The following is a 15865-nucleotide window of genomic DNA, read 5'->3' as shown; positions in this document are numbered from 1 at the left end:
GTGAATGCTGTGTCCCCTGAAGTTCGGACGCTGGCACAAATCAAATAAATGGTTGAACATCAAAGTTGATGCCAAAACAGGAATTACTGGGCAATTATTATTAAGAGGAATTTGCTTAAGGAATGAGGGGAAAGTAATGACACCCACCAAGAACCATCGCCCAGAGGTCACTTTCATAATTGTTAAGATGATATTTGTAATTTCTTGTGTCTTTTGTAATTAACAAGTGCAATTCAATCAGAACACATTTTTATTTAAATGAAAATAGCATTGCTGCTTGCAAAAGTTAATTAATTAGGCTAAGAATATAATTTGTAGGCCTGGATGATGCGACAGATAACATTAATGAAACACTGGAACATTTATTGGATGTCCTCGCAAATAAATAAGTTCAGGATTTAATGTGTCTGTGTGTCATTTGCTTCGGAAAAATTAAGATAAACCATAAGGAAAAGTGAATTATTTTACAATTCAATTCAGTATACATTTTGTAATAAGACATTTTAACTTACCATCATTAAAGACTCTGCATTAAGGCATTGAGCACTGCAGCCTTGCCATCATTTGTGCGTATGCATGGTCTGAGGAAGGCCTAAATGTGTTTGTAGTGTGTTTGTAGAGTATGAACAAATTTAGATAAGAACATATTGATGAATCCAAGATTTGTGCATCAAACGTTCATACGCACGGTTTAAGCACAGATTTGTGTGTACGCACTGTTTGTGAATGAGGCCAATTGTCTTTAACTGCAATGTTTAACTGCAATTTTTAGCGTTACTTAAGTTATGTCTCCTTGCACTTTGATCCACAGAGAAACATTCTGTGATAATGCCTTGCAGAAATGTATGGTAAATGACAATAAACACATTTGATTTGATTTGAAAGAGAGCTAGGATTCCTCCATAAATGTGATTTATTTTGGGATGCTGACGTCGGGCATGCTGCTGTGAGGGAGTTGTAGCTGTGGAGTGCAGCAGCTGCTTCAGATATGAGCGTGTCACAGGGTGATATGTTGGTAAGCGCTGCATCTGTTGTCAGAACACAGTCGGTGTGCGTGCGAGAATCTTATGTGTGCTAGCACGTGTTAAAGGATAACACATTAAACAATGATGTTTACACTCTTTACACTTTGTTGACAGATGTAGGGACTGTGGTGTGTGAACATCCTCCACAGGTGAGTATGATATGTGTGTTTTGTCATGGGGGTCTGCATTCTGTACTCACAGTCAGCTTGTGCACAGATGAGGCAGGCGGCGGTGCTGTTAAAGAAGGTGAGAAGACCGGCCACAGCCAGGCTGATGTCCATGTTGGTTGGCCTCAGGTCAAGAGTGGTGAACCGTGGGAATTGAACCTTCAGAATGTCCTCTGGAGCGACTTTGACATAGGGCACCTGCACAGAAATATTTTCGTCAAACTAACTCATACTATTTTAATCATTGGCAGTTGATTAGTTGGATAGTGATGATAACGTTTAATAATGGGGATCTACACACAGGACAACCATAAAAGAGATACAAACAAGAGAGAAAGTGTGTGTGAACAACAGAACATAAATAGTGCGTGCCAACAGACAAGAAATAATAGCTCTCAGGAAACCGGGTTAATCTGTTATGATAAATTGCAAGCAAGGATAACCCAGGGGTCAGCTTCAATGTGCATATTCAGAATACACATATTTTTGAGCAACAAAGGCACTGAAGCTCATATAAAGTAAATATGGTTTTAAAAACATATTTTTGTTCAACCCACATGAACAAGCCCTTGTATATCTTCAGTATAACAACTGCCCAGCTGTTACCACATTGCAAAACATTATCATGACGTATCAAACATCTGGATATGAATTGTGTGATGATATTTTGGGCATGAGTACAAACAACAAAACATTTACTTGTTAATGTAAAACCATTATCATAATCATATCATAATGTTCTTGTTAATATTTTTTTAGGGATTAGAAGGCAGGGAATAATGTTTAACTATCAAACTGAGCAAATTAGCACATCCATGAGCATGATGATATGTAGGCCTACTGAGGTGCATGTGTTCTTCCAGTAGTCAGGCACAAATGAGTAAGAAAAAGAAAACCAGCCAAGTCTTCAGTAAGAATCAATAAATACACAATTCTTTCATCCCAGCCCCGTTGCGAGGCATACAGCCTTCAGTGAGATTGATTCCTATGTTTTCACAGTGTTGATTCACTGCACCTATATAAAAATCTGTATTCCTTGGCAGCCCCTAATTAATTTATCCTACCACCCCCACTGAACTAACAGGTATGTCCAACACAGGCTCATCTCCGGTGCCAGAAGGGAGGTTGAATACACTACAGCTACCCTTACAGCCTTCAACATTGCCTGAGCACAGCAACAGATCCGAACTGGAGCTACAGACAAATCTGCTGAACTTCAGGTAAATCATAGATTACATTCAACCCCAATTCAAACATGACTCCCATCTATTTCCCTCAAATGAAATCCATCTCTGCTTCAGTTCTCCATGTGATGAGGAGGCACACTGCCAGGGCTTACAGTGAAGGCTTGGGAAGAAAAGGAGGGTAGAATCAGAGTGCGAATGAGTGTGGCAGGTGTCGGGTCGGTCAGCTGGCAAGGCATTGCAATAGAGCGCAGTGGGGCTTGAAGGGGATGCAGGAGGACGTGCTGGGTCCGAGGAGGAACAGGGAAGGGAGCCTCTTCATCATGGCAGATTGCCTGTCTGTGTGGTTCCCAGCGCCCATACATTGCTTTCCCCCTGGTCCCCATATCCCCTCGATTGGTTTTCCATCCTTGCCCATCAGGGTGTAATGGAGTCCCTGGTGTCTGGATGGATGGAGGTGCAGCCACTACTGACAGCCCCTGCTGGAACGCGATTCAGTCCTTTCAAGGAGCCCTAAAACCTGGGTAATAGCTGTACACCACACTGGAGAAATGTGCCCCTCTTCAGGTGTGTCCTTGATCCTCCCTGTTGTATTTGCACAATTTCTCACTACCCTTTTTCTCATTTCTGTCCCTTTCTCTCCTGTTTTCTGTGTACCCCAGATTGTATGCTCTTTTTTTCCACTTGTCCCCTTTTCCCATCTGTTCTTTCCTTCCTTTTCAGCATTGCGGACTGGTGCTACCCGACCCCTTTCACTTAGAAACCTGACACGCTTCGATAGGCTGTATCTGAGGCAGCGGGGGGGTTTAGAAAGCAGCTTACACAAACACACGCACACGCATATTCACATGCGCACACACATATACACACACTTTGTCATTTTCCATTCTGTTGGACTGTTGGACCCTATTGCTAGAAAGGATGGCATCACAGGGGGAATTACTTGGCTCTCAGTGTTGATTCATCATCAAATAATTCAGTATGAAGCATTGACTCATACTGAAAATATATAACTAGTTGATTCTGCTCATTTTCATATGTTATGTTTACTGGAAACATTTTATTGATGCACTTTTTTCTGGTGAATATGAACTTGCAATAATTTCCTATTCAATTTAAACATGTCTTGGGAACTTGATGACTAAATATAGCTGCAAGGCTTGGCAAAAGAAGATCGTATCTATACATCATGCCTCAACACATTTTCCCCTGGTTAATTGGTTGTTAAACAGTGGTTGTCACTATCCTCTACATGTGGTGGAGTGACAAAGTGTTTTGAATCAAAACTCGAGTTAAAACAGTGGTACTCCAAGCAAAGAAAATCAATCTCCACATAACCCACAGCAAGTTGTCAGCCACATCAAAGTCGCTTGCCAGACTTCTTATCTGCAACCAACAGCTAGTATCAGTCACTCTGCTGGTCGATTAACCCCCCCAAAATAAAAAAAACTGAAAAATCTTTCCTCCTTCAAAGAATCTATGAAGCAAACAGCTGCAGCTAACAGCATCAGTTTAGCACCACAGGAAACTCACAAGTTTGTCATGCCAGCAATCCTGGGTACTAATCCAAAGTGAGTCAATTTAACACATTTTACCACAATTATAACTTGTTGATTTACTGTAATAAACAATGCCAGCTATTGTTTAGCTTTGTGGTAATTATTACAGCTGCACTAATCATTATTTTGTAGTAACAATGGATCAAATTGTTATTTGTAATGTGAAAGGGGTCATTCAAAGCAACAAAACACAGTCTGTGTTTCATCATCAGCTGTTATGATTCATTTTCACCACCTTTATCAGTAGCAGCAGCCAGCAATTTTCTACCACAAACAAAATCTGATTAACCCACAATATACCAGCACTAAAAAGGAGACAACGTTAATGACTAGCTGGTGGACAAGCAGGAGCATTAACAACTAAAAATGCCAGATATTTCTCTGAGGGGCTGGTGGAGACCAAAACAGAGTGGGAAAAGAGTGGCTATTTTTCAGGTGGCTAGAAGCAACACCTTACACTTTCGCTATAACAACATTATAAGACAATTATAATGTCAATGTTTACAGCTTAAAAAGTTAATGTTGATTTAATGATCTTGTTGCTTGCTTACAGTGAATTACAGGGTTCACATTTTTACTGTCTGCAGTGGTAACAGAGAGATATGTTTCCATTTTGATTTTGTCCAAAAATATTTTTGTGTTATTATGATGATACACTACACGTGTGACTGAGTTGAGAAGCATTTTCCCTTCATGCTGTGGTTTTCAAATATTCTTGTCAGAAATTATCATCAATATAACTAAAATTTTGTCAATGTTTAGCTATTTGGTAAGTTGTAGATACTAGTAAACAAGCTGTAACTCAAAATTAGACGGTCAAGGTAGTGCCTTTTAAAAGCATCTGCTCAGGGCATTAGCAGTATTGGTGTGGGAGTGAAACTAATTACATCTGAAAATCTCAAGCAAACATGAAGCCCAAGGTAACCACTCTGCTTTTAATAATCTGGTAGCTTCCCTGTAAATAGAATGAAATGCCATGGTGACTGCTGTGGAGAAAGACAGGTGTGTGTCAGGGGAATGAAGGGTGGGTGAGGATAGGGAGAAAGAGTGCAAGTGAAAGGCAACAAGGGAGAGAATGGAGAGAGGGATGGAGAGAAACTGACAGTCTGACTGACAGAAGAAGGGAGCAATGAGGTGAGTGACAGAGAGGCTGAGACAGGGGGAAAAAGTGCACAAGAAATACAGACATAAAGAGGGAGTGAGGAATAACAAAGGGGTTGCAATCAGCACTCATTAAATGGCTTCATTGAATTAGGAGGTGTGACATTTGATTCTGTTGTCAAAGGCAATATGTCTCATGTTTTTGTGGTTATTAGTTCATTTCTCAAGACATATAGCTCCAGGGGCTCCAATAACAACATCAGCATTTAGCTCAGTTATTGTTTGGTCTCTATGGGCTCCAAATACATTTCAGGCTGAAGCAGAGCATTATGACTCTCATTTATTATTTAGAAGATGCTGTAGTTGTTCCCTATTAGACAAGCAGTCCTCACATTTGTTTATATTACACATTATGTGTTGACAAGGGTTGAGTATCACACTTTACTTGCTTTTGGGTGCTGACTGAAAAATGTCTCTGGCACTAAATATTAAAAACGGTGAAGTGTTGCAAGTTGGCATTGAATACTTAGAAATTCTTGGTCATATTTCATTATCCCTTTGATTAGATATTTTGGGTATATGATTCAATATTTCCTGACTTAAAGGCCCATAAAAGCTGTTTTCCTATTTACTATGAGTGATTGGGACCGTAATAAATAAAATATATACTTATATGGTTTCTGAATTAGTGTCCTTCTCTGTCTTATTTGGGCTTCTGAAACCAGGATATAGTGTTTACATGTGCAACACATAACCCAGATACCACGAAATTCTGAAACTGCATGTAATCAAACTACGCTACGAGTTTTTGAGACATGCAATAAATAATACATATGAATGCTATTTTTTTTAATCCTAAATATTTAATATTATAAATAGTTGTGAAAATAAGTTTGCAGGGGCTTCAAATGATAATTTTCACATTTTGGACCTCTGTTTGTGTTAAACCCTGCTTTTTAGAGGCATTTTATGCTACAGTAACTAGAAAAAGGGGTATTTCAAAAATGTATTACTGGTAGCTATCTAATATGTAGCATTTTGCCCTCGGAAACAGCTCAATACTGTAACATTTTGGCACCAGTCACAAGAATACCCAGTTTATTTACTGACAAACCAAAGGACGCCCTCACTCACAAAACAAGGCACAGTTGTACCTTTTTCTTACAGCTCGATGGCTTGGATGTGAGGGTGTGTGCTCTTGTCCATATATATGTGTGTGTGTGTGTGTGTGTATGTGTGTGTGTTTCCTGCAGTGTGACAGGAAGCCTGGCAGGTCTGCAGACAGAGTTTTGACATGCGTTTAATGAGGGAGCTCTCACAGGACACAGGCTTTGCACAAGTAACACACACACACACACACACTCATACACTTTTGCGCACACAGTGAGCTGTGGGTGAAAAGAGGCACTTTTGTTTGGCAGCAAAAATATCTCAACCCAATTACAATATGCGTACAATATACTTGCCTTAATTACACTGAGATTGCACTCTGATCTGCTGAGATTAGCAATTAAAACAAGGGATAAAGAGAACCAGCACATTTTGAAACATCCGAGCCAGCGATGATGATAATGAATTTTGGTAACAGCTAGGGGTTATTACACTGCCTTGTATGAGGAATACCAATAATACATTACCAATAACCCCTGATATCCCCTCCTCAGTGGAAGATTTGGGGTTACATTCAAGAACAGTGGCTTCCAATCTGACCAGGCATTAGTGAGGATACCATTGTTCTGAGCTGGAGTGAGGGTGAAAGCACTTCAGTGCAGTCCAACAAGCTCTGGGTTGCCTCGGTTGTTGAGCTTACAAGGGCCAAAGTCACTCTGCTACCTGTCCGCTATGAACCCAACAGAAGCCTGCTAGGAGGGGGTCCGAGTAAGGGGAGGTGAAGAGGAGGTGGATGTGCAGTAGTGCCATATGGAGAGCAGAGACATAATGAGCAACTACATCTGTTGGCTTAAACTCAGAGGGGCAGCAGAACAAAACTCTGTTTAATAAAGTATCACAGCACTTTTATGCATCTTGGAACATGTCAGGCACAGCTGTAGGAACATTAGAATTAGCGCAGTTCATCAATAATATTTGAAGGGACTCATTTACATTACACATGTTACATTACAGGTTGACCTGGCTATCAATTAGCTTACAACACATGCTTGGCAGAAAGACTGAACTATCCTTGAAACATTTAGCGCAGCAGCCAAGTGGACAGCAGCCACTCAGTCTCAGTGAGCTGAATACAAGGTTAGCTGAAGCCAGACAGAGAACAGTTCGTTTACCTTCAAAAACTGGGCATACTCTAGCTAATCAGCTTCGAGATCATCGGTTGTAGAAAGTATTGGTATGAGGCCTGGCTGGAACTAGCCTATTGCAAGCCAGTCAATTATGTTGGCTACTGAGTATTAGAGAACAGATGCTGTTAGAGACATTGTCCATCAGTCAGCATGCGTGATGCCAAGGCTGGGACGCCAGAATGGCTTTGGCAAGGATGGTGTTGCCGAGTAGCAGGAGATGGAGGAGTGCAGGTGGTATTCTATTATATCTACCTGATCCCCTTTCACACTGTAAGGTTTATGGGGGATTTGGGAGACCAGCTGTTAACATTCAGAAAAGGCTAAATTAAAATCTCACGGGAGAGAAAGGAGGGAGATCAGACACTGGCGATAGGAGAGGTTGAGTGTCAACTCTGCCCTACCAACAGTCTCCATCCCCAATGGCCAGCTCATCCCGTGCTCAGCCTACGCAGCCAGATCTCTATTTGTGGTAGTAATGAGCCTGCATCAGGTCCCTGCGGTCAGAGCAGAAGCAGACCAGTGATAAAGATGAAGTGGGCTGCGGATCCCTTGGTGCCTTTTAGGAGAGTGGAACACTGACCACGAGATCTCTATCTCATTGATCAGCCAGTTCACAGAGAAAAAAAGTTATTTTCCTCCTGAGAGGCCTGTTCTTCACACCAATGCCCTATTTCAGAGCAAATGTCTTTATAAAAAAAAGAAAAATGAACATTTTTTAAACTCCCATGTTTGGCTACCAGCTGTGTTGGTATTACTGAAAGCACTGGGGTTAAAAAACACACAAAACTCAAACCAACAACAAAACACTCATTTCATTTGGTGCAGTCTCCTGCCTCATACCTGATCAAATTATGCAATGTTTACTACTAAATGCCCACTGCAAGTCTACCAGGGTTTATCAAGTATGAAAAAATGTGTATTGTTGCATACAAAATGTTCTATCGGGAGCTTTGATTGGAAAAAGGTTGTTTTTTTTAATCTAACACTGGGCTTAATCCAGTTCTTGAAATCTAGCCAAATGTTTGACTTGAACCACTCAAACAAAGCACAGCTCAACTTTCCACAACAATACTGGCACAGTTGGCCAACAAATCTCAGAGTACCTGACCTTAGAGGAGAATGAAAAACATGTTGATGGAGAGACAAAAGACTCAGGTGTTCTTGATGAGTTCAGTTTGCAGACTGAAAACAGCAGTGCAGTAATTTAGTGAGAAACTGGCAGAGAGCTAAGCAATATCAGGTGGGTTGAGTATTGTCTCCTTCAACACAAGAAAAAAACTGCACTACTTGACACAACTGACAAAAGCAACATCGTAATATGGAGTAGAGTCCCATTTCACACCCTTGATGACAACAATCAGCTAAATTGAAATCTATTTTGCCTGCAGCTCACCTGGGAGTCACTGTTTTTCCTTGCTTTCATCTCAGTGATCAAATCAAGAGACTGCTTCCTGATGACAAGATAGCGAATTTGGATATGCACATGGCGGTTCTGCTGGAGCGGCCTTGACAAGACAGATCAATGGTGTTGTGAAAAAAGGGTCAGCAGAGGTGCTGCCGACAGCTGTGCTCCTCTAATTATGATCAGGCAGAGACAGGAGGAGCACCTGCATTTTGTTTTCAAGCAGACTGAAGAGAGGAATCATGTACGGAGTGACACCCAGTTTAATACCCACATTCTTTTGATCAAACGTTGTTACAGATTTATACAATAGTAAGCACATACACATACAAACCTCTTAGAATTATGATGCCATTATGTATTATTCATCTGAATACATTTCATACTCATTATTAAACATTTTCTGACATTTTCTGCTTTGTGCTGTGCTTTCTGTAGCTAGCTGTACACATATATACCAAGCACTATGATATTCAATATACAGTACACTATACAATATACATATTTTGTATTAATTATGGTTAAGACCTCACAATTTGGAATAAATATTACTATTTAATGTATGATGGTCCTTATAAGGTAGAGAGGTTGAGATCTAGCTTCCTATACATTTTTACATCATACTTCTTATCAGAAAACTGTAGCTAAGCATAATTAACCCTCCTGTTGTCCTCAGGTCAAGGAAGGACAGAAGGAAGGACAGGAGGAAGGAAGGAAAGGAGTAAGGAGGAAAAGAGGAAGGAAGTAAGGAGAGAAGGAAGGAAGGAAGGAAAGAAGGAAGGAAAGGAAAGGAGTAAGGAGGGAGGGAAGGAGGAAAGGAGGAAGGAAGGAAGGAAGGAAGGAAGGAAGGAAAGGTGTAAGGACGAAAAGAGGAAGGAATTCACGAGAGAAGGAAGGGAGGAAGGAAAGGAGGAAGGAAGGAAGGAAGGAAGGAAGGAATTCACGAGAGAAGGAAGGGAGGAAGGAAAGGAGGAAGGAAGGAAGGAAGGAAGGAAGGAAGGAAGGAAGGAAGGAAGGAAAGGAGTAAGGACGAAAAGAGGAAGAAAGAAAGGAAGGAAGGAAGGAAGGAAGGAAAGGAGGGAGGAAGGAAGGAAGGAAGGAAGGATGGAAGGAGGAGGGAGCAAAGAAAGAGGGGAGGAGGGGAAGAAGGAAGGAACAATTAAAGAAAGAGGGAAGAAGGAAGGAAAGAAGGAACAGTCAAAAGAGACGGGGTCAATTTGACCTGGGAGGACTACACGAGGGTTAAACCACTGCAATTCACAGAATCCAGCTTTAACAAAATAATAATAATAATAACTTTATTTTGTATAGTGCCTTTCATGAAACCCAAGGTCGCTTCACAATAACAAGAACACAGACAAAAAACACACATTTAGCCGGCAAAAGCCTGCAGGAACAAGTGCCTTTTCTTAACCAGTGATGGTGAGGCTAAGGTGATTCTTTGCTGAAAACCAACAATCAGTTTGAACACTGACCAATGCAAAGTACAGGTTGTGTATATAATGAACAAAGTAAGAACAAACAAAAGAACCAGATTGGAGCAAATTGCTTGGAACGGTACTGGTGCTATCCAAATAAATTGCCTGCATTGGGAGCTGCAGTGTGTGGTCTCATCTCTTGTTCTTGTAGTTCATGCACGTACAGCATCTTATATTTTGTCTGAGTTCATAAAAATGAACATGGAAAATAAAATAAAGTCATTTCTTCCTGTCCTGCACTCTCCATGTGAGCTCTCTCAGAAGACACATCAGTTTGCCTCTTGAAGCATCCTCAACACCATAACAGTGCACTCTTTAAGTTGAATTCTCCGATGGTGCTCTGGTATAATCTAATTATCAAAAAATTGTCTATTGCACTGGCAACATAGCCATTGAGAACTTTAAAATGACACTAAAAGGAACAGCAACAGGCAATCCACTGACCTGTCATTAAGTAACACTAGAAGTTTATAATTTCTAGTTTTAAGGCAAACAGAAAAGCTCTTTAAAAAGTCCAAAAAGGGAAATAAATGCGGGAGGGATGATGCAGCTCCACTTCTGAGACTTCCTCAGCTGAGCACCTGCCTTTAAACCTTTCACTTTCACTCTCGAGTCAGAGATTTAATTCCTAAGGCTTTCCAACACACAAAACTAAAACAGCAATTGAATCTTAACAGAGAGAAGTCTTTGCAGAATTTTTCATTTTCCATTTGCGGTGTACTTTTTAAAAAAAACACACTGGAGGACAAGCTTGATAGTGTCTTTCTTTAGATCTAAATGAATCCAAATGGTGATAATGAATGTCAAGTCTAAAAAAACAGGAGTAAAAACAAATGAAAGAAAACGTCAGTGTTGGAACAGGAATTGCATTCAGCTGTGGGCTAACATGTGATTCTGTATAGCATATATAGTAATGAAATGCTAATTTGCATCACATTTTGCTGCATTTTTGTCTTTACCGAGTGAGGGATCTGAGAGAATACTAAGCAGTTAGTGCCTAAGAAATGCAGAAATCCTATTGAGATTCAACAGGCACCTTACTGCTTCTACACCACAATGAATAAGAAAGCTACAGCTTAGGTTTTCCAATTTATACAACACACATCACAATAATGTTGCTCCTCCTTCAGCTGGTCATAATGCACAGAGAAAAAAAAATGCAGATCAGCTTTGCTTAATCAGATCTGATTACTGATTGGGGCCAATAATATATCACTTGCTGCCAAAACAATATTGTCTTTGGCTCGAGAATGTTTGATTTTACATATAGTGGTTTTAAAGCCCAATTACATTGGAGAGCTGAACCATAAGCTGACCCCTCGAGCAGAACAAGACCGACACAGCAGAACTAATACCACTCTGCACTCAGACATAGAGATTCAGCATGAGACTGATGGAGGGTGATTAGGGAGAGGCAGAGAGAGAGAGAGAGAGAGACAGATAGAGAGTGCTTCTGAATACTATTTCCCCCTTTTTTCTATTAGTTTTCTTAAGAATGGGGGGGATCTTGACCTGGTAGTCATTTATAGGTGGTGTCTTGTATGGAGTTAGGAGGAGAAGGAAATGGCCGGAAACAGACAGGTGGTGAAGGTGAAATGAGAAAAGAAAGAGAAAAAATGGAGACAGGAGAAAAAGGAAAAGAAGAGGTGAGAATAAGTACAAGAGAGCGAGAAGAGCAGAAGCTTGTGTGAGGGCAGTAATAGCGGACATTAGAGAGGGGACAAAGGGAGCAAGATCAAAATTGGTTAAAACTACTGTACAGATGGTAAAAGTAAAGACAGATAGTAGATGAGAAATGGAGCATTGAATGAGAGTATAACAGTGTAAAGAAAAGCAGAGGAAAGGATAGGGGTTCTTGCAATATTGACAGGAGAATGAAGGTCACACACTGAATCTGCAGCAAAACTGTCCTCAGTTGGTTTATGAAATAAAAATGGGCTGAGCAGCATTTGGAGCAGCATGGAGAATAAGAACATTCAGGCAGCACACTCATCTCACAATTACCACTGACAGGTTTATCATTTCTTTACAAGACAAAGAAATGCTTCCATTCATCTGTACACTACCACCAGTTATCACGTGACATCTAAGTTTCATACTTAGCAAACTGAAAAAATAAAATCAGCTGATTAATGGACCATCCACATTGAGGACGATAACTATAACTGTAAATGTATAGTTTTAGTGGATGGTGGAGTCCACACCACAACTATAACAATAGAGGAGAACGATATGGTAGGAATCACTTTCAGAGCAATTTGAAGAACGATAAAAACACTGACTGTCAATCAAATACCTAATTTATTTATTTTAATGCAGCTTTGCTCCTCTCTCGCCACAGACTGACGCCCTGTAAATTGAAGCAGGATGACCGAGGTGATTTCTTTGGATAGGTCTTTATTATTACAAAGAAGCTTTATTCTCTATTATAATGTAATAAAAAACGAAGTTAGCAAATCTTTGAAAGCGGATCTGTGCTCACAACTGTGTTACTGCTTTTACACACCGCACTTCAACATCTGCTGCGAGTCAGTTTGGTTTGTAAATACTGAAACATCACAGCAACTAGAGTCTGAAATACTTCTGATTAACACACTGAATCAGCACCCACCTCTGAACTCTTCTGCTTTTCTTTTTATGTCTCTGTACAACATACTATGGCAATAACATCTCATCAATAATTTGAGTGCAGCGCATACTGGACACCGGTGATTACAGGACATTATCGTTCTCAGTGTGGACGCTCACATCACTGTCTCCATAGTTGCAGTTATAGTTATTGTTCTCAGTGTGGACGGCCCTTAAGGCTTCCAATTTAAAGCTGTAGAAAAGCTGGTAAGTACAGAGGCCAGTAGGGGCCATGGAGAAAAAAATACCTAACTTTTACTCTCAGTTTAACATAATTTACCCTAATGCCATTCTGTCATCCTGTCTTTTCCCTACTCACTGCATATGGCTTGGATTTAATAAGGTTTTATTTTGATCCTGGACTAAGATATGTGGATCTGAGGATGTGTTAAACAAAGAAGTCCCCCTCAAGCCCATCTCCAATCTCCAGGCCTTCAGCAGGATGACGGTCCCTGTCTTCTGAAAACTTACTGAATCAGATTTTGAACTGAATCAAATCAAACACAACAGCCTCTATGTTATCCTATCAGTGAAATGATGACCTGTTGGATTCACTATATGTTTGATGGAAATGTTGTATGTGTTTATGATAAATCAATATTGGCTGCCCAAGACTGGACCTTAAATTTGGAAAGTGCAAGTTTTGTTATGTTCTATTCTGTTTTATTGTTTATTTAGCAGGTTAGCCTGTTGAACTTGGCGTTAGCATGATGTAAAGCTAATACAGACATCCCAACCTGCAAAAAGTCATTTCAGGGAGGTGGTGTCAGTCCAGGGGCAGGGAGGTGGGGTGATTGATTGGTCTAATAAGCAGCAACACAGAGCTATCAGGACGCTTTGCTATTACACGCACTGTATTGATAGTCACACAAACGAACACACACACACACGCAGTCACTCTCTACAGCGCACTATTGCTTGCTCGATCCAGATTCCAGGAGATTGTATCTCATTTGCAGGCGTCAAGGAGCCGCTATCAAAATGCGGGAGACTCCCATAACTTCCGGGAGAGTTGGGATGTCTGCTAATATGGCAAGCAATGTCAGATAAAATATTGTATAGTGCCAGTCAAGACAAACTATGTGAAAATTAACCTTCATTTGAAGCCAACTAAATGATGACTGTAGTATGTTAGACATTGGTAACGTTTTTAATGTTGCTTTTTGTGAAACTTAGCTAGCTTTGTTATTACACGTATGTGTGTTGCTGCTGTAGTGTAATGTAAATGTACTTGATAGACATGCATACATGTTTAAAAAAGAAATGGTCAAACTGCAGGAATTCCTTTTCTTGGCAATGTTGTGTAACTGGGATTATCACCCAGCAGCTAACTTACTCAAACTATAAAGCTGTAGTGGCCCGCTGGGCAGTGTGTGTAAAGTCAAGCCGAGGCTAATACGTCTATTCTGGCCCGCAGATACACTTAGTGTAACTGTAATACTAGTATTAGTGACGCTACTGCAGCTCCGTTGCGGTTTCAGTATGAATACTGTCAATAGCTCTCAGTCTCTCCTGTTGTGGTCATATAATCTTGTATTGTATCATGGCCGGAAAGCCAAAATCACATTCAGAGTGGGGCGTGGGGAGCAATAGCTGATCCAGAACAGATAGAGGCCTGCTAGAATGCGTAATGTCAATGGTATTTTCAGCAAAAAACTTCCAAGGCATGTTTTCAGGATCTCAGAGGCCTATATTAACTTGCTGAAAAGCAGTATCATATGTCACCTTTAAGTACTATACAGGTTGAGACAGAAGCCATGTCATCCTGCTCATCCAGCTGTTTTTTTTAATGCACACAGCACCAGGCAGTGTTAAAGGATAACTGTGCTTATTTTAGTGCTAATTGTTGAAGATTTCAGAGCCTCCAGCTAAATAAAACACCTCTAAAGCTGATGAAACTTTAAACACCACCATTGCTATGATTAAAAGAAAAATGCAAAAAAAAAAACATATTATGCAATGATGTGCAACAATGCGTGAAATTTATAACCAATCAAAATAACATCATGTCATTTATTGTTTAATTATATCCCTCAGATTATACATAGATGCAGTGTTTTGTTTTACTGAGCAGTTTATATTACCATGACAACTACTGTACACATTAATGCCTCAGCATTATTTTATTCCTGCTAGCTTGACACTGGGACAAATTGGTTCACTTAATCTAACCAGACAGGGACGTTTTATGTAATGCAAATGGTATTCACAATAAGAAGTATGGATGCTCATAACAATAAACCTCCTACCTTTTGTGTTCTCTCCTTTGACTGAGTATTACAGAGCAGCATGATATTGGTTCACATGTGTGAGACCAAGCTGAGCAGGAGTTGGCTGCACAAGAACAAGGGATGTGGTGTGCTGGCTTAGCTACAGTATGACCAACTGTGGTGCAGTGTCTGGCAGGGAGACGGTCTAAAGTGAACATAGCTACTGAGTAAATGGTCTCTGGCCAGAGAGGATTTGTTGAGTTGGCTAGCTGGCTTATCAAGTCACAAAAAGCAATTCCACACCTTGTGTAGTGGTGAGCTGCTGGAACACTCGTCCATTTAAATCAGTTTGGACAGCTCTGCACACACTGAACGCAAACTGTGTGAACACATAGCAGGATGAGTATCTGGACATGTGAATAGACAAAATGAATGAACAGGCACTTAGATTCATGGCAAATAATTGGTTTCTTGTGAATGCTCCACAATAATGACTCTAATGAAGCAATGAACCTGCAAAATCTTTCTCTCTTAAAGCATGAGAAACAGTATTGAAATCTGCTCAACGTCCATTTATGAGCAATCAACTGTGCCTCAGCTTTGTCTGATGGTCCTGTTCAATGATTACTTCTGTCTGGCCATGTGGAAAAAATCCTACAGTTAATTTGCCTGCTAATAAAGCAATCACGAGAAAAACATTTGACTCAAAACCATCTTGGAATCAAACTCAGATTCAGAAAGGAAAGGAACAGATTCATTTTTACTGGAATTGAATGAGTTCATCACTACCTCAACACCAGCACCGCTCAGGATG

General features: G+C 40.4%; 1 protein-coding gene across 2 annotated transcripts in view; it reads right to left on the bottom strand.

Annotated features, from left to right (window-relative positions):
- Positions 1 to 15865, bottom strand: part of grik4 (glutamate receptor, ionotropic, kainate 4) — a 221001-nt gene that overhangs the window by 89854 nt on the left and 115282 nt on the right. For both annotated transcript variants that reach the window (XM_053320945.1, XM_053320946.1), the window contains exon 5: positions 1225 to 1390. In XM_053320945.1, coding sequence (XP_053176920.1) covers positions 1225 to 1390 — 166 coding nt within the window. The remainder of the gene's footprint in view (positions 1 to 1224; positions 1391 to 15865) is intronic.

The sequence above is a fragment of the Scomber japonicus genome, chromosome 6 (genome assembly GCF_027409825.1).
Source record: "Scomber japonicus isolate fScoJap1 chromosome 6, fScoJap1.pri, whole genome shotgun sequence".
In the NCBI taxonomy this organism is placed as follows: Eukaryota; Metazoa; Chordata; class Actinopteri; order Scombriformes; family Scombridae; genus Scomber; species Scomber japonicus.
The sequence above is the reverse complement of the archived record's forward strand: the minus strand, read 5'-3'. Positions and strand labels throughout refer to the sequence as shown.